This window comes from Diplotaxodon limnothrissa, linkage group LG16 (assembly GCF_057381915.1).
Source record: "Diplotaxodon limnothrissa isolate DT_005_m linkage group LG16, D_limnothrissa_male_GT1.1, whole genome shotgun sequence".
NCBI classification, from domain to species: domain Eukaryota; kingdom Metazoa; phylum Chordata; class Actinopteri; order Cichliformes; family Cichlidae; genus Diplotaxodon; species Diplotaxodon limnothrissa.
Genome location: NC_140611.1, coordinates 12,097,024 through 12,116,258, shown reverse-complemented (window position 1 = coordinate 12,116,258; position 19,235 = coordinate 12,097,024). Strand labels below are relative to the sequence as shown.

General features: G+C 43.2%; 1 protein-coding gene across 1 annotated transcript in view; it reads left to right on the top strand.

Annotated features, from left to right (window-relative positions):
- LOC146615819 (amine oxidase [flavin-containing]-like) overlaps positions 1-19,235 on the top strand; it is a 55,021-nt gene that overhangs the window by 22,206 nt on the left and 13,580 nt on the right. The window contains exons 3-4 of the mRNA XM_085375118.1: positions 10,083-10,177; positions 10,448-10,585. Coding sequence (XP_085231244.1) covers positions 10,083-10,177; positions 10,448-10,585 — 233 coding nt within the window. The remainder of the gene's footprint in view (positions 1-10,082; positions 10,178-10,447; positions 10,586-19,235) is intronic.

Here is a 19,235-nt window from a genome sequence, read left to right as displayed (position 1 = left end):
ATATATATATATTAGTGCTGTCAATAGATTAAAAAAAATTAACTAACTAATCTCACAATTTTCTGTTATTAATTGCGATTAATCTCAATTATTTTATTAATAGCCTGGCTCCAATTACATTTTTTTATTCTTTATATTTTAAGTAATTATCGTTGTTCACCGAAGTCCAGTGGTCTCCGGTGAGAGCGACATTTCTTACTTGCACAAGCTTGCTGGACTGCTGAGCCCTCTGGTCCCCATACAAAGTGTGCAGTCTCGACACAATGGTTCCTCTCGAGGGCAGATTGTAACACTCATCTCCTGATGCAGCACGAATGACTTCTCTCAGTCCATCATCTTCTACTATGCTAACTGGTCGGCAGTTTTTAGCTATCCAAACAACCAAGGAATTGGTTACCTTTTCTCTCACATTTTTTGTTATTCGTCCACAAGCACCATACTCCTGAAGCGTAGACTGGCGAGGTCCCGTAGAGGTGGATTCAGTTGGGTGTTTTGCTCTCAGGTGATACGCCAGTGATGAACTGCTTCTGTGGTACTTGAATTCAGCGTTGCAAATTGTGCATCTTACTCTCGTTTTGTCCAACAAGCCATCAGGCAACTTCTTAAAGAGAAACTTTCCACCCAAAAGTCCGCCCTCGTCCATGCTTGCGTGTGTTAGCTAGTGTTAGCTAGATAGTAGCATGGTGTCACTTCTTCTTCTTCTTCTAATCATTTCTGTCAGGCCAAACGCCAGCATAGCACACTGTTGCCCCCTCCTCCAGAGGTGCTCATGAATTTAAAGGTCTTAGATTACACGAAATTAATAAAAAAACAAAATCAGCGTTAAATTTTTTTAATGCATTAAACATTTCGCGTTGATCTTAACAATTAACGCGATAATTTTGACAGCACTTATATATATATATATATATATATATATATATATATATATATATATATATATATATATATATATATATATATATATATGTGTGTGTGTGTGTAAAAAAAAAAAAAAACTAAAAAAAAACACCCAGCACGCCCCTGCGGGCAGTCTATCCTTCAAGCTCGGGTCCTCTACCAGAGGCCTGGGAGCTTGAGGGTCCTGCGCAGTATCTTAGCTGTTCCCAGGACTGCGCTCTTCTGGACAGAGATCTCCAATGTTGTTCCCGGGATCTGCTGGAGCCACTCGCCTAGCTTGGGAGTCACCGCACCTAGTGCTCCGATTACGACGGGGACCACCGTTAACTTCACCCTCCACATCCTCTCGAGCTCTTCTCTGAGCCCTTGGTATTTCTCCAGCTTCTCGTGTTCCTTCTTTCTGATGTTGCTGTCATTCGGAACCGCTACATCGATCACTACAGCCGTCTTCTTCTGTTTGTCTACCACCACTATGTCCGGTTGGTTAGCCACCACCATTTTGTCCGTCTGTATCTGGAAGTCCCACAGGATCTTAGCTCGGTCATTCTCCACCACCCTTGGGGGCGTCTCCCATTTTGACCTCAGAACTTCCAGGACATATTCGGCACAGATGTTTCTGTATACTATGCCGGCCACTTGGTTATGGCGTTCCACGTATGCCCTGCCTGCTAGCATCTTGCAGCCTGCTGTTATGTGCTGGATTGTCTCTGGGGCATCTTTACACAGCCTGGCACCTGGGGTCTTGCCTGGTGTGATGTCAGTGGCTTCTATCTCCTCCTTTGGCCAGCCTATTACCCCAGCAGGGTACCTGATCACGGGCAGGGCGTAGGTGTTGATGGCCCGGATCTTGTTCTTACCGTTCAGCTGACTGCTCAGGACTTGCCTGACCCTCTGCAGGTACTTGGTGGTTTCAGCTTTCCTAGCGGCCTCTTCATGGTTCCCATTCGCCTGCGGGATCCCCAGGTACTTGTAACTGTCCTCTATGTCTGCAATGTTGCCTTCTGGTAGTTCGATCCCCTCCGTTCTGACTACCTTCCCTCTCTTTGTTACCATCTGACTACACTTCTCCAGCCCGAACGACATTCCGATGTCATTGCTGTATATCCTGGTGGTGTGGATCAGTGAATTGATGTCTCGTTCACTCTTGGTATCCATCAAGCTGTATGGACAACTGCTCCATTCCGTAGTTGGTATCCGTAGCCAGTCTTGTCAATTATCTCACTGAGGGGGTTCAGGCCTATGCAGAACAGCAGTGGGGACAGAGCATCTCCTTGGTAGATCCCGCACTTGATGGTGACTTGTGCTATGGGCTTGGAGTTGGCCTCTAGTGTTGTACGCCACATCCCCATTGAGTTCCTGATGAAGGCTCTTAGGGTCCTGTTGATCTTGTACAATTCTAGGTATTCCAGTATCCAGCTGTGGGGCATTGAGTCATAGGCCTTCTTGTAATCAATCCAGGCAGTGCACAGGTTGGTCAGCCTGGTCTTGCAGTCTCGGCTGACTGTTCTGTCTACCAGTAGCTGGTGTTTTGCGCCTCTGGTATTCTTGCCCATCCCTTTCTGTGCCCCGCTCATGTATTGACCCATGTGCCTGTTCATCTTAGCCGCTATGATGCCTGACAGGAGCTTCCACGTGGTGCTGAGGCAGGTTATTGGTCGGTAGTTGGAGGGTACCGGTCCCTTCTGGGGGTCCTTGAGCATCAGGACTGTCCGGCCTTCGGTTAGCCATTCCGGGTGTCTCTTGTCAACTAGCAGCTGGTTCATATGTGCTGCCAGGCACTCGTAGAGTGCAGTCAGCTTCTTCAGCCAGTAGGCGTGAACCATGTCAGGGCCTGGTGCTGTCCAACTCTTCATACTGGAGACCCTTTCTTGGATATCTGCCACGGTGATGGTTACTGGACCCTGTTCGTGGAGGTCGCTGTGGTCTGCCCTCAGATCCACTAGCCACTGAGCATTACCGTTATGGGTTGCGTCCTTCTCCCATATGCTCTTCCAGTATTGTTCTGCCTCCAGCCTTGGTGGTGCTGTTCTCATATTGTTCCCCTGCCACTGAGAGTACACCTTGGCTGGTTCTGTGGAGAACAGCTGGTTTATTCTCTTGCCTTCTATCTCTCTGGTGTACCTCCTCAAGCGGCTGGCCAAGGCTGTGAGCCGTTGCTTGGCAGTTTCCAAGGCCTCAGGTATGGACAGCTTCCTGTACTTCTTAGGCACCTTCCTCATCGTGCCTTTCTGCAACTCCGATAGTTGGCTAACCTCCCTCCGTGCTACCTTGATCTTAGCCTCTAGCCTCCTTCTCCATGGAGGGTACTGCCCCTTGTGGCTGTTCAACTTGTAGCCAAGCATCTCACTGATCACTGCTGCCGTATTGTAGATCAGCTTGTTAGTGTCGGTAATCGTGGCTGTAGGTATCGTCCGTAGTGCTACATTAACATCATCTAGCAGACCTTCTGAGGGTACTTCACGTAATCTTGGTAACCGGCTACGGGGGGTCCAAGTTTCAAGCTTGGCCATGATCCTATCTTTTAGGTCAGTTCCTCTCGCACTCAACGATCCTTCTCCTATCGCACTTGGGGCTTGGTACCCAATCTCGGGTGGGGGTGATGATATCTCCCCCCTGACCTGGCGTCCTGGCTCCCCCTTGCCATAGCATTTATGTTGTATCTCGTCAATCTCTAGCTGTGAGAGCAGTCCCTTCTTTCGAATGTTGGAACACTGAGATACTAGTTGTTTCACCGTCATTGTGGATGTTGGGTATCGAAGAATCCATAGGTCCCTCATCCTATTCCTGTAACCCCTTCCGCCAGGGTTACTTGCGTGGTTGCATTCCAACAACGCCCTGTTTTCGTCTCTTGCCCACCGATGCCTTCTTGTGTGTGTGTGTGTGTGTGTGTGTGTGTGTGTGTGTGTATATATATATATATATATATATATTAGGGGTGCAACGATACAGAAAATTCACGGTTCGGTTTGGTTCGATACTTTGGTGTCACGGTTCGATATTTTTTCGATACAAAAAAAAATGTTCATGCCTTTTTAATTTGTCATTTGTTAAATTTTCACGGCACATTCCGCACCACATCTCTGCTTTCATCATTTGTTTGAAGCCAGCTCACCTCCTGCAACTACTTTTCCGAGAATATGCGCCTCTTTTGTGGTTCGGACTCCTTCTGACATTTCTTTGGAGGTGGAGGAACATCACAGTAATTTCTTAAAGGAGCTTGCTTCTTCGACATCTTTAAGAGTTCTAAACAAATGTCTGTCCTCCTCCTGAAAATCTTATGTACGCAAACACGCATTGCAACTTCTTATCTTGTGCATGTTTTTTATTTTGACAGCGATTCACTTGTCATGTTTGCATAGTAAGCTAACGATTGATAAGACGATGTCAGAGGAATTGGTGCGCAAATTATCATCACTCACCAATCAATGCTGTCGCTCTCTATACACAGTTCACGCGATTGCAAAGTGAAAGCAAAAAACAAGCGCAAATTCAAACGCGATTTCAATATGTCACATATTGACAGTGGCTCACCGATGCCAATGACATAATTACCCAGCTACATTACCGAAAGAATGCAAAAGCATTGACATATATTTTTCCTTCCTACGATAGGCCGACGGGCAGGGCAGAGATAGATTTTGGTAGCCCGACTGGAAAAATCGCTAGCCCGGGGACGTCGGGCTAGCGATTTTGCGAGCCCTGTATCTAATTGAGGAATCACTCATCTTTGGAAAAGAGAGTTTATTACAGAGAAATGTCTCTTTCCAAAAATAAAAGCTATACTATACGCTTCTTCTGGGCTATATTCTCAGCAGCATATTAAACATATCAGGTCCCCATAAGGAGAATCACGTGCTAACGGCTGTCTAAATGACTCGGGTAAAGTTTGTAGCACGCGTGCTTGTTGTTTTTGTCTGCTTCCACTTGTCTTTGCACTAGGATGATGTCGGTGTAAATGTGCAGTCATATTTGTTGTGTTCCCACTAGTGCTGTCAGCGTAAATCTCGTTGAAATGACGTTAATGCCACAACACGGCAAATCTCCGTTAACGAGCTACCGTGGATCGCCCCGTGCATGGGGCTGGACGGCCAACACGTTAACGAGCTAACTGCGCTAACACACTAGCTCCCACCCATGTAATTGACCATTGCGTGGCACATCCGACATACTGTTTTACTTTAGTCCATGACGCGCTTACCTTCAGGGTCATATGTCACATGAAAACCAAAATAGTTCCAAACGCCACATCTGAATGAGGGTGGGGGAGGTTCAATTTGCCATGTTGCAAGGAGAGCTTAACTTCTGTCTCGCTAGCTTGCCCTGCGCTCAGTGAATCTGCGTTCGACTACTCCGCCTAGGCTGCACTGTCGAGTGCAGATCCACTGAGCGCTCAACACAGACAGCATTGTCAGAAGGAAAGTTGATAAAATAAATTAAAAATTTTGTATTGTTCGATACATATGCGTACCGAACCGAAAGCACTGTATCGAACGGTTCAATATCGATACGAGTATCGTTGCACCCCTAATATACATATATATATTATATATATACTTGCCTCATTCACACAAGCACTCTTTTTTCTACGTAAGCACTTTCTATCTAACACTCACAGTCAGAGCAACTTGATGAAGGATATTTGGTATGCAGACTGGAGCAGACTTGGATCGAATTGGAAATTAAGACCCCCCCACCCCTTCCACCTTCTATTTGGAAGATCACCTACCTTCCAATTAGTAGGTGACCTGCTCTACCTCCTGAGCTACAGTCACCCCAAAGCTGAAGTGTTCTTGCACCCTCTTTCCAGTGTCCTCAAAATCATTCACCCTTCTCAATCACAAAGGATGTTCCAGCACCTAAAAACACCTCAAAGAGGCAAGGACAGGTGAGATAAGTGTGTCTGGAAGAGCTAAGAGTGAGGGAAGCATCCCTCAAAAGGACAGGATCTCTTAAGACTAATACTATAGAAGCAAGGATTTCTCATTTTCTCTCCTGTGTTCTTCAGTCTTGTTCATGGATGTCTCCTGCACATTTTCACTAAGACAGAAAGAAGAGATGAGATGGCAGGAAGTGAGGAGGCAAGTTAACATAATTAAATGCACCCAGGTGTCCCAGGGAGCGATCCATAATATAATACTTCTACTTATACTACTCCTCCTCTCTTGTCTGGTCCCTCGTTAAATACATCTGCACAAAGGATGAGAAGCACCGCTGAACTGACACCAGCTGTTCCTCAGATGTCAGGAAGATTGCACTTCAAGGCAACTACATCTGTTTGATAAATATCAAGCTCGTCTTCTATTGCTCATTACCAGCTATATGTGGCCATAAGTGAAGGTGGTAATGTCCATTGACCTGTAAATCCGCAGTTTCAGCCATCACTTTCAGCTTTACACCGGAACAGCTGCACCATTCATCCTCTGCATCTAGAAATTCAGAACCAGAGACCAAGTTTTATTCAGAAACATTGTTAGCTTATCTCCATAAAAATGCCATTGTACATTGATTTAAGGTCAAAATTCGTCTTTCTTTAAAATGTAGAAAGCAGTTCAGATTTTAGCTTAATTTTTTGTGAGCTTCTAATATTTTTATTGTATTATTATTTGCCACCACCAACATAATTTCCAGACCTGACTTCTGACCTTTTGAATGTAAAACATAACAAACTACTGCAGTAAGTATTGCAAAAAGACAGAAATTCAGAAACATTTTCTATCTGTATAAACAGACAGAAAGAGCAAATGCATGAAGCAGTAGTGAAGAAAAAAAGTAATTGTATGATTGGTTTTGATTTCTGACTGAGATTCTTGGATGGTTTCTATTTTATTTTCTTTCTTTTTCTTGCCTCCCTGGCTTTTTGGTCCATGAAGTAGCTCGGCCTGAGTGTGTTCATTTTCTTTATTGTTGTTGGGGGAATGGAAGTAAACATAAGGGGAAAACTCAGCCGGCATCCTTTTGAAGTGATGATCACTTTTTGATCTATTAGTTGCGTTTGTACCATGTTTTTTAATTGAAGAAAAGGGGGGATAAAAAGTGAAGCCTTGATTTGGATAAATAAGCTTTCTGATCAAAGGACTAGTCCAACGGGAAGCTACTTTTGCAGCGATTGCTGTAGGCATAAACAAGAGATGCAGACAGATGCTCTTTGTTTTCCAAGACAGAGAGTGACCTTTTGAGCCGAGTGTAGGTTAATAGCATCAATTTAATGGAGATTTGTGAGCCTCCTCCTGGTCAAGTCTAATGCTTTCTGCAAAGCCTGACAGGCTGAGCGCTTTTGTACATAGAGAGGAGGCTGACGCTGGGTAATGCAAAATAAACTCTGTTTAAACTAATGTAAACCTTTCCAGATCAAATAGGGCTTAGTCAGATTTGGCAGGAAAGAATATAGGGGTGAAGATGGCGAGGCCAGAAGGGAATTTAGGGCGAAAGCCAGGAAAACATTTGCACAGATGTGGGTACCTGCTGACAGTAGAGACATTTTGCTCTGTGCTGTTTTCTATTACAAGTTACCCCCTGCTTCTCTGCTCCTCATTTATCAGTGTCTGCTGATGAACATGCAATGAATATAACATGCAGTATGTAGGCTTTTGTGTGATTTTTGGCATGCTCATTTTTGTTTTATTAAAGAGTGCCTGTTTTTCTCTTTAACATTTTTTTCTGTTAGACTCCAGTAGCTTTGCACAGTTCAACAAAGTTCTCAGCTCATCCTCAAGAATAAAACACGCTATTACCTTTAAGCCTTACTTTGTTCCAAATTGGCTGCCCCTCACAATCAAAAGCCGGTCATCCGCCATTTGTTCACTGCCACTTCCTTTAGTCTCTTCCAGTTAAAAGGGAGTTCTTCCCCCACACTGTCACCAACTACTTGCTCATAGGCGATTCTTCATCTTTTTATTCACAGTGCCATGGTGGATTGACATCTGAAAGTACTTTTCCACACTGCCAGTTAGGGCTGGGCCATATTATACCGTTCACGGTAATACCGGTATAATGTTAAGCAACGATAGGAAAATGAAATATCGCGATAGAATATGAGTAAAACGCGCATGCACAGTGACTTTGTTTTCATACACACATGGCCGATTGTTGAGTGAAACAGATGAACCAGAATTGGTTTGTAAAAATGGTGCAACTTCAGTGATGTGGAACTGGTTTGGTGTTTGTCCGTCAGATACACGACAAAGCACATTTTTTTGCAGAACATGCAAGCGGCCGTCGTTATTGTCGTATTTGTCGGACTAAGATGCTCTTAAATCTGGGAGTAATCTGGGTGCTAAACTCCGTATGCTTCAGGTCAAACGAACACTGCAGCATCACTGAGAGTTAAAAACTGTCTAAATTCTTTCATCTTTAATAAAACGATCAGCATTGCTGCTTTACCAGGTGTAACTATGAAGTTTAACTTCCAGGCATCCATGAAAACAAAATTTGTTACATTTAACGGAGTTAGAAGTTAGCAGGAAGCTAGTGGAAGTTAGCTCGCTAGTTTCGCTAGTTACCTAAGCATGATATTGCATGTTCTGACTGAGAGATTTCTGAAAAAATTCAAACGTACAGCTCTGCTATCACTTCCAACATAAATGAAGACAGGAAACTAAACAGCAGTGACGTTTGTAGGGTTACGGAAGTTGGGCTAGCTGGTATATAATGATGTGCTACGTGATCGCTAGCGACACAGCTATGTTAGCATAACATAAACAGTGAAGCTGGAGGACGAACACTATACACTTTTCCACTTATAAAAGTTAACGTTAAGGTTCCTGATAGTTAGAGACAAATGCAGTCGCATGGCAGGATGCTGTAAACGGACCAAACTTCAGTCAGGAGAACAACTGAGATAATCCATCCACAATACGAGGTTAGTCATTAATATACTGCAACAACATGGGAATAGAGCAGCTGCCAGATAATTCAAAATTAATGAATCAATGGTACAGAAGTGGAGGAAGCAAGAAGAATGAGTTTAATAAAGTTTGATTTATCTGACTGCTTTGTTTCGCTTAATGTGCCTTATAATCCCGTGCACCTTATGGTCCGAAAAATACGTACTGCACACTGCAGTTTAATGTTGCAAAGCACCTCTTTTTAACTTCAGTGGATATTATACATGGTTATGCTCAGGATGTGTCAGCCCATTTCTACTGGAAATGCCTTTTGGTTAAACTTTCAGCAAGGAATTTGCATTTGCACTGTTACATTTTTATAAAGCTTTAATGTACATAAAAACCAGCTTCTTCTTTAAGTGAAAATAAATGGAAGGTTGTCTTTTTGCGCTAGTAATGTTGTGGAGTTGTATTTTGTCTCGCATCAATTATATCGTCAGTTATATCGTTATCGCAAATTTTCAAATATATATTGTGATAAATATTTTTGGCCATATCGCCCTGCTGTACTGCCAGTAATGCATCCCCAAACCATGGCAGAGCCTCCACCACCTCGCTCCAGACTCTGATGTCCACATTGACAATGATTTGAAGCAACATTTTCAAATTTGAATTGACTCTCAGTCTAGCTGTTTAATTTGGTGTACCTTTTCTCCCAGTTTCCCCTTCTAAAGAACAGCTTCTTAACAATATTCTGTGTGTTTAGCAGCCCTGTAGATCAGCGCTTCAGAGCCATATGCTGCCCTCTAATTCTCTGCATGTGTGTGTGTTCATGCCTAGATTCATTTAGTAGTCTTATTGAATTAAAGTATAACTAGGAGTGCCAGAGGTCAGTGTATGAAAAGCTGTTTTTCTTCAGTATACTCTGCGGTTGCTAAACCAATGAGTACTCAGTGCTTTTTTTGTTAGCTCTTCCTCCCCACATGATCAGCAGGTTGGCTGGTTTGTGATTCCCCAACAGCCCCCACCCATCCTTCCCCCTCCATTTTTCCCAGAGCTCTCTCAGTTCATTTGAAAAGCAAATGTTATGTAATTGTATTTAAGAGTTGCATGCCTACCTAAAAGCTAATCAGTGTAAATGCACAACGGAAAACAATTAAAGTGGGAATAGCTGTTGATGGTATAACAATGTCCTAACTAGCATTAGGATTTTTGGAAGCCCTTTTTGTCATTAATTTTAAAAGACCTTTAAAATCCCTGTGTGCCTTTTGCTATTGCTTTTTTTTACAAGTACAGAAAGCACATATATTGCTTGAATCCTTATGTTTAAGTCCTGTTGGTGTCTCTGTCCTTCTGCAGGTTTGAGTGCTGCAAAGCTGTTGAAAGCCAGTGGGCTCGATCCTGTAGTGTTGGAAGCCAGAGACCGGGTTGGTGGTCGTACCTTCACTGTGCAGGTAAAGCAAAGAGTGTCAATACTACTGTAGGAGCGGCTCATAAAAGAGACAATCAGTAACAGTAATATAAATACTTTCCAGCCTTTTTAATTTTACAACCAAGATAGTGTATCTATTGCTTTTAATGGGCATACAGAAAAAAAATGACATTTACATTCAAGTCATTTATGAGCGTAGAAGTACAAGCATAGATCAGTTAGCCTTTTCAGAAATATGTGTGACATTTCTTTCTTTTTTGTCATGATCTAATTGCGAGTATGTGTCTTTTAGAATAAGGAGGCAAAGTGGGTTGATCTAGGCGGTGCCTACATTGGACCGACACAGAACCGCATCCTCCGTCTGGCCAAAGAGTACGGCATAAAGACCTACAAAGTCAACGAGCAGGAGAACTTGGTGCATTATGTTAATGTGAGTGTCTTTTTTTTATTGCAGATAATTTTCTACTCCAAGCTTTCTTGGTTTATGTCATCTCTGTGTACTCAATGACAGATGTTTACTCATGACATGTTCCAGATGTATTCTTCACTTTAAGTGATGGAGTAAATGATGACAGTTTTCAGAAGATGATGCACCATATCTTGAGTCTGACCCATTATCCAATAGAAAGGAAATCCAAGTCTCTGCTACTTTTCTGGCATCACGCAGTAGGCATGGCAACAAGGATCTTTATCAACATTTTTCAATTGCCACTTTCTGCCGCTGGCACTTTTCCTGTCAGCTTGACTTTTTTATATTTACTGACCAAAGTTGCAACGTTAATACATTGCATGAGCTAACAGAGCTAGCCTCTTTGCCATCAGCAGTAGAGTTTGAAGCATTTTTTGGGAATCTTTTTGTTTGCACTAACAACGAAGTAATAACTTGTCACGTTATCATCATTGTTAACTTTAGTTCACTTGACTGTAATCAAAAAAATTAGCCACCCCCCCCACACACGGTCAGACAGAACATATAGCAGTGGAGGAGCTTGTTAATGATCTCAAGACTGGGACCAGTTACCAAGAACACCAATGGTAACACACTGGTTATAACACCAGACCTCAGTCCTGTAGAAAATGTGCTGTAGGCGGCTTTAAAACCTAAAGCATTTAGAGATTTTCTGTAAAGAGGGCTAAAACCCTCCTGAGATGTGTGCAAACCTAATGACCAACTACAAGGAATATCTTTTTTTTTACTCTTAGTTTTAGTTTTTTTGGACAGTGGTTTGGGGGAAAAAAATGAAATATGTGGAGCAGAGCCATCTGGCTAACAGGAAGAGCTACGTGAGGATGCCCTTCATGGACTATAACTCCACATTCAACTCTATAATCCCAGACATCCTTATCGCCAAACCGACCTCCTTCAGATGCCCCTTTCCCTCTTATTCCTAGGTTAAAGCTCGGTAAACACCCTGGTAAAGAAGACCCAACAGCGGCTGCACTTCCTCCATGTCCTGAGGAAGAAAAACCTGGACTAGAAGCTACTGCTGGGCTTCTACTGCTCCTCAGTGGAGAGCATGCTCTGTGTACACAGGGCCCACAACTGAGATCAGAAAGGCTGTGCAGAGGGTAATTAATACTGCCAAAAAAAGGCTGTCCTCTGCCACACCTGGAGGCCATCGCCAGATTCTCCTGTCTCAGACAAACCAGGGCCATCACAGGTGACCCTGCCCACCTCCTGTTTGACTCGCCAAACTCACTAACAGCTTCTTCCCCTGGGCCATTTGGACTATTAACAAACAATACGCCACAAAAAACTCCACTCCTGCCCACCCAGCCACTAATCTGAGCCATGGTCTGAGTAACCCTCATCACTCAGGCCACTCACACACAGACTTTCCAACTTTTGCTCTAATGTATGTCTTTTGTCTCTTGTTTGTATATATTAGTCTTGATTTTATATATTTCTCATGTTTGTTATTTATTCCTGCTGTCTTACTATTTAAATTTTATTCCTGCAAAATTGGCATGGGGCACCCACAATTTTGTTGTACATGTACAAATACAATACGGGACTTTTCTATTCTATTCTGGCTGCATTTTCAGCCCTAAAGTTTGCCGTTTAAATCACTATTGCCCATATATCTCCCCTATATTGCTTTCCAGATTACTTAAAGAAGACTGAGGTACTATGAAAAAGAAAACCAAATGTTCCTGTGGTTTCCTATATGTCTACAGAACAGCCACCACTCCTCCCTTCTTTAGCATTAGTGACTGGAGATGTTAATCTTTGCCAGAGGGATTTTAGTAATGCAGTTTCTCTTTTCTGAGTGGTTGAAAGGCAAACAAAGAGGAAAGGAAGAAAGAGACACTCAGGCTATATTTCTTTGTTCTTGTTATTCTGTGCTCAATATCTCATTAGTGAGGCTGCACCACTGTCCTTAACAGAGTTGTGTTCTTCTACCTGATTTAATTTTCCATTGCTACTATGTCCCCTGGTGAAACTACCCCTATTGTAAATCACTGGGCTGAGTAACGTGGCTGGGAGCTTTCTCTGTGTGTGTGGATGGAGAGTGCCTATGTTGGCTATCTTCAGTCACTGAATTATAACTTCAAAGCCAGTCCAATCCGGTCGTTAAGTCTGACGTCACTAGCCGTGTCTGGGTCTAAACTCCGCTGCAGGTCCATATATCAAACGATCACTATGGCATTACTGAGAGTTGAAAAACTGTCTAAAGTCTTTCATCTTTAATAAAATGATCAGCGTTCTGCTCTACCAGGTGTAACAATTGAGTTTAACATCCAGGCATCCATGAAAACGGAATTTATGACATTTAACTGAGTTAGAAGTTAGCAGGAAGTTAGCTCGCTAGCTTCTATCTAAATACAATATAGCATGCCCTGACTGCGGGGTTTTGGAAACAAATTAAAACGTACAATTCTGTTATCACTTCCAACACAAATGAAGACAGAAAACTAAACAGCAGTTGACATTAGTAGGGTTACTGAAGTTTGGCTAGCTGTAGCTAATGATGTGCTACGTGACCGCTAGCGACACAGCTATGTTAGCATAATATAAACAAGCTAACTTTTTTTCCACTCGATAAAAGTTAACGTGAGTGTTCTCGGTGATCAGGAACAAATGTAATCGCATGGCAGGATGCTGTAAAAGGACCAAACTTCAGCCAGGAGAACAACTGAGATAATCCATCCACAATACGAGGTTAGTCATTCATATACTGCTGCATGGGCTGGGCTGTAGTTACATCCTAAGGTTTTAAAAACTGAGCTTAAATAAATGATTAGCGGTAATAAAAGCCAAGGGAGGTCAACAGTGATCAGTGACTGTTTTAGGAGCTTTTTTTGTCATGAACCGAAGTTCCGAGCGCAGGCAGGACCCAGTAGCAGAACACACACACTAGGGTAGGAGCGAATAAAGAAAGTAATTTTTATTGCAACTAAAGGTGTCCCGTGAGGGTAGCCTGAAAAACAACGTATGGAACCAGAAGAAACCGAGGGACCGCGCAGGGAACGCCGAGAGCGGGGCTGTGAGAGGCTGTAAAACAAAAAGAGAGACAGATTACTGGGGTGCGGAAAAAAGGCAGCATACGAGGGAAGGTGGAGTGTGCGTCTCACGGTGATAGCCGGGCCGAGTGAACCACAGGGGGGTGGAGCTCCAAAAGGGGTCGAGACGGCGAAGCTGATGGTGAACCAAATCTCAGGCGGACAGGTGGACAGGCAGGTGGCTCGAAAACAAAAACACGCCGAGTTGTGATCTGGGTACACAGGGAAAAAACAGTGTTAGGTCCGATGGAGAGTTTGTCATAAGAGTTCTTTTCCCGCAGGCGTACGTTACCGCTGAGAGGCGACTACGGACTGGCGTGGAGCAGCAGGTAGGGCAGGATTAAATAGTCCACCTGGTGATCGCCTGGGATGGGATGCAGGTGTGGGGTTAGCAGCCACGCTCGTGGGCGTGGACATCCCAGCAGCACCCCGGACGCCGGGCCGCGGACCATGACATTTTTGAGATTAAATAGAAGAAAATACATAACATTAAACATGTTAACAACACAAAAGCCATATTAAACGCAGACTACTTTAGGCCTGGAAGTAGGATTCGTCACGTCATCACTTAACGACCGGGTGGATTATTATTACTTCTGCCCTCTAGGTGTGTGCACAACAAAATGCACATATGAAACACTACAATATATCCCCCCCTCCACCAACACACACACACACACACACACACACACACACACACACACACACACACACACACACACACGCACACACACGCACATACACACACTAAAACATATGGTATTAACAGATTATCAGATTAACAGATACCGTGACCATGTATAGTACATAACACTCCACATAGATTTCTTTACTTTTCTGCACTCATTCCTGGCCGAAGAATTGTAAAATATTATTATTTCTATTATATTAGTAAAAAATATTTAGTGATAGCTGACGGTGACGAGTGTTCGATGGTTCTTTCTGTTTTTTTAAAAGAACCATTACTTTAGCAAAAGAGACAATAAACCACTATGAAAACACCTCATTACATGTGTAACTGCATTGATGATTGAAATTGTGGATAAATCATCAAAAGCAAATAAATAAGTAAAGTAAAAGTAATTATTCTACAGAAAAATGTTCCTTGTCAGTGTTTTATGGACCACAACTAATAGTGGAAATGTTTAAGGCTAAGGTAATTTCAAACTCATTTAAAGCTTTTACTCTGTTTAATCTACAGTAATGCATGGCATTCTACAAAACCACAGAAACATAGGCCTACATTTGATCTTTTAAAAAGAAAGAGGAGCTAGCTACCTTTAGCAGCAGTTTGCCTCGCATGCTGGTCTCCCACTAGTCTTCCACCAAATACCAGACATTTATCTACATTACACACAGGAAACGTGCTACATTTTCCAATGCAAGCCGTTTCCAAGGCAAACAGAGCTTCCAGCGACAGGCTGGAATGACAGAATGCTGTTTGAGATGAAAGGAGAGAGATTGCTTTCACCTTGGCACGTTTTAATTGATGCCAGTTTTTAGATTTGACTTGGAAAGCACTGCTTCCCTCGCTTTTCCAATTCTAGCCTTAAAGTGAATTTTATGGTATGCCACATATGCCATGCTTCCTTCCTCTAACCGAGAGAGATTGTTGCTACACTATGCATAGCTCACTGAAGGTGCAGATTTAAACACCATGGAGTAGGTGTTCATTTGCAGGATTAGAGTACACTGGAGTGGCAGCTGATGATATTGCTCTAGTATTTATTTGTCAGAAAGTTATTTTTAAAGGAGCACGTTATTTAGCATTTAGTAAACCTGTGTTCTTTCAAACTTGCACAGCTGCTGCTAAAAAATACAGTCTGTGCAGTATAATACTCTAGATAAGGGGTCGGCAACCCTAGGCACGCGTGCCACAGTTGGCACGCGAAGGGTTAACTGATGGCACGGCCATAGCTGGACTGGCCATCTTGCATAATGGGCATTTTCTTGGTGGCCCGATGATTTTTTATTTTTTTTGTAACGGTATAAACAATGAAAGGTGTTGGATTGGCCAGATGCTGGCCGGTGTGTAAAAATAGCTCAGTTGTTTGGTGGTGGCATCGTGGAGCTTCCACAGATTCAGTAAAATTAACAAGTGGTGGAGGCTGCACGTGGATGAGGGAGATCGGAGGCAGGACGAGGAGAGACCCAAGGCGGCCGCCGGTCCGAGCGTCAGGTGAACTGAACTTCAGGTAAGAAGTTATGACCTGCAGTCTATCTGGGTCAGATATAAACCAAGCTTAGGTGGAGTTTATTTTCATTATGCTGACTTTTTACAGTCAGTTACAATAACTCGTACTGCGTACTAGCTAGCATGATGGAGTTTCTATACAGCTGGGTCGGTGCTATGATGTTACTGATAGTGAACTTTATTTTATTCATAAGGTTAATTAGTAGAGTTGCCAACCGTCCCGTACAAACGGAATCGTCCCGCATTCAGAAATATTATTACGAGTTTCGTGTTGAGCTGCCCGATGCGCCGCCCGGCGTAGGAGGAACTAAGTCTAAGTCTAAGTTGAGCTGAGAAGGAACACAGTTTGTCCTGTACTTCAGCTAGAATGAAAAAAGACACAAAGGTGGAGTTATTCTGTGTCTTTGCTGCACAGCTGCCTCTTCTTCTCTCATTCTCTCCCCCTCTCTCTCCTGTTGCTACTTCAATCATGAAACTGATCAATGATCAGCTGATCGGCTTTTCTCTCTTGTTTATCGCCTACTTTGCGCCAGAAAGAGGAAACCGCCGGATGTCGCGCTAAACAGCACGTTTAAGCTTCATCAGCTGTTGTTAGAATTTATTTAATATTAATTTTTAGTATCAGCTGATGTTTGCTGGAGCCACAGCTGTAAAGCTGCTGGTCATGATGTCGATTTGGATATGTGGTGAGAGGGAAACATGAAGATGAAACCAGGAGATGTCCTTACTGAATCATCAGAGCTGAACAGGTGATGGAGAAACAGGTTTACCTTTTAGGTGAAATGAATGAGTTGAAGGGAAGTTATGAACTGTTTCTGAGAGACAAATAACACCAGGATCCTTTTCTAAGTAGCTGACAGCTGGTAACTGTGCAGGGGCGGGTCTAGCAAAGTTTTGCCAGGGGGGCAGGTAGGGCATTAACAGGGAAAGGGGGGCACAAAGAAATACTTTCTTATTCTCATTTAAAATGTCTGGCTGTTATTAAATAATTATCTGAAGCTTACAACCAAAGTTTTTATCTGATGTAAAATGTATAGAAATCATACATATACCAACAAGATTTTACATCACTGTCACAACAGCGTTTGTTTTCATTCAAAGGCTTTATGACTTTAATACCTTTTTTTGTCCCAGTCCAGCCCTGGGCACGACACGCAGTAAATTAATCTGAGAAGGTGCATCAAAAAATAAATGGCCGCGCCAGCGGTGCTCATAGCAAATCAGCTTGCATAGACACATTAGTTGTGCCGCTTCTTAATGACAGTATCTTAACTAACAACCCCAAGTACTAGATTCAACTTGTAATTGGCTAAAAATAACTTAGCCTACTGGTGAGAGGGACGTTGTTAGCTTTCCACATTCCGACACTTCAAAAGCTTCAGGAGCTGTCCGCTCAGCACAGCATCAGCACCACGGAGATACATGGATACATCCGTAGACTCGAGACACAATGCACTTTTGGGCCTTTCAGGTGTATGGACCAATGTTTTATTTTCTGATCAAACCAGAAAGCTTTAATGAGCAGCTAGATTTGTCTCGCATTAACTGGCTGAGTTAATGCCAGTTAATGCAACATCGAAGCAGCTGGAATCCACAGCTGTGCATTTTCACCTGCTGGACATCACTACCTGACAAGTTTAACTGTCTTCAGAACATTGCAGAGGCCTTATTGACAGTATTTGGCTCTACATATCTGTGTGAGCAGATTTTCTCTCACATGAGTGTCCTCAGGTAGCCGTCTGAATGCTGGACACTCGGAGACCTGTGTCTCTGAGTGGGAGACCAGAGATCACATTAACATGTGTGTCTCTGTATTAACAAACATGCCATATTGGCTTAGTTTATTTTTCCTTATCATTCTTGTGAGGCACGGTGGTTAGCACTGTTGCCGCACAGCAAGAAGGTCCTGAGTTCAATTCCACCATCAGGCCGGGGTCTTTCTGTGTGGAGTTTGCATGTTCTCCCCGTGTTCGCGTGGGTTCTCTCCGGGTACTCCGGCTTCCTCCCACCGTCCAAAGACATGCAGCTTGTGGGGATAGGTTAACTGGATAATCCAAATTGCCACTAGGTGTGAATGTGCGAGTGAATGTGAGTGTGAATGGTTGTCTGTCCCTGTGTGTTAGCCCTGCGACAGACTGGCGACCTGTCCAGGGTGTACCCCGCCTTTCGCCCTATGACAGCTGGGATAGGCTCCAGCGCCCCCCGCGACCCTGAAAAGGATAAGCGGAAGCGAATGGATGGATGGATGGATTCTTGTGAGGAGACCATAAATAGCATTTGTATTTTCTGTTGTACAGTTCATTTGGTGTTATGGATAAAAAGTGTCTTTTTTTTGTTTCAAAATAGCTGATAACTATTCGCTGATAGCTGCCAACATCTGCAAACAAATATGATTCTACAAAGTGGTTCTATATATTGTGTAACTGTTCATATAGAGCGTTATTAAATTTACTGCTAATGCAATCATATGGCAAAATGACCTCTGAGGAAATTTTAAATGGCACTCGCCATCAGAATGGTTGCCTACCCCTGCTCTAGATCTCACTTGGCTGCATTTAAAAAAGCCACCCTGTGTTTTCCTTGTTGAATTTAAAACATCCAGGCACAGGAAAAGACGAGAAGTCTTCTGTGCTATGATTACTTGGGTAACATATTGATCAAGAACACTGTGTGCTCTCTGTGGTTTTTGTTTAGTCCATTTATTTAGCGACTGATTGACAATGAAGCATGGTTTCGTGATCTTCACCACCCTGTCCCTAGCACTGATGTATTATTGACTTAACCTACTTACAACAGCGCTGCGAAATATCACCAGCATAACACAGACAGCAGTTAGAAAACACATTTCTCTATTTCTGCTGTTGTGGCATGTTATGTGAACCCTAAATGAATCCATTCTGGTGTATGGGAGCTCCCATGTGACTGTGTCTCCCTAGCTACTATCTCTGTAAGATCCACTCGAAGACTCAGACTCACACACGCCACTCGTAGCTTCCTGGCTGGTTTCCATGGCAGCATGCCTCATCAAAAGCAGCTCCCACCTATCACTGTCAGGCAGTGTGTATGTGCTCTGTGTGTGCACATGTTTGTGCTTTTGTGTATGCATATTCTAGTGTTACTGCTCTCACAGCTTACACTGATATACACGTTCACACACCAACAAGTGTTACAGTGGTCCAAGATGGAAGTTAAGAGTCTTGCTCCTTCTCTTCTCTCCATTTTTGCATCTACTCGTAGCTGTAACTAATGCCTTTTTAAAGCGCTAAAAATGGGATGGGATGCTCACATTATTTCCCTTTTACCAGCTGGTGGACTGAGCTTACCATTAAGCTGTGATGGAAGTGGCTACTATGGCTTTGGCTACCCTGTTATGGGTGTGGCG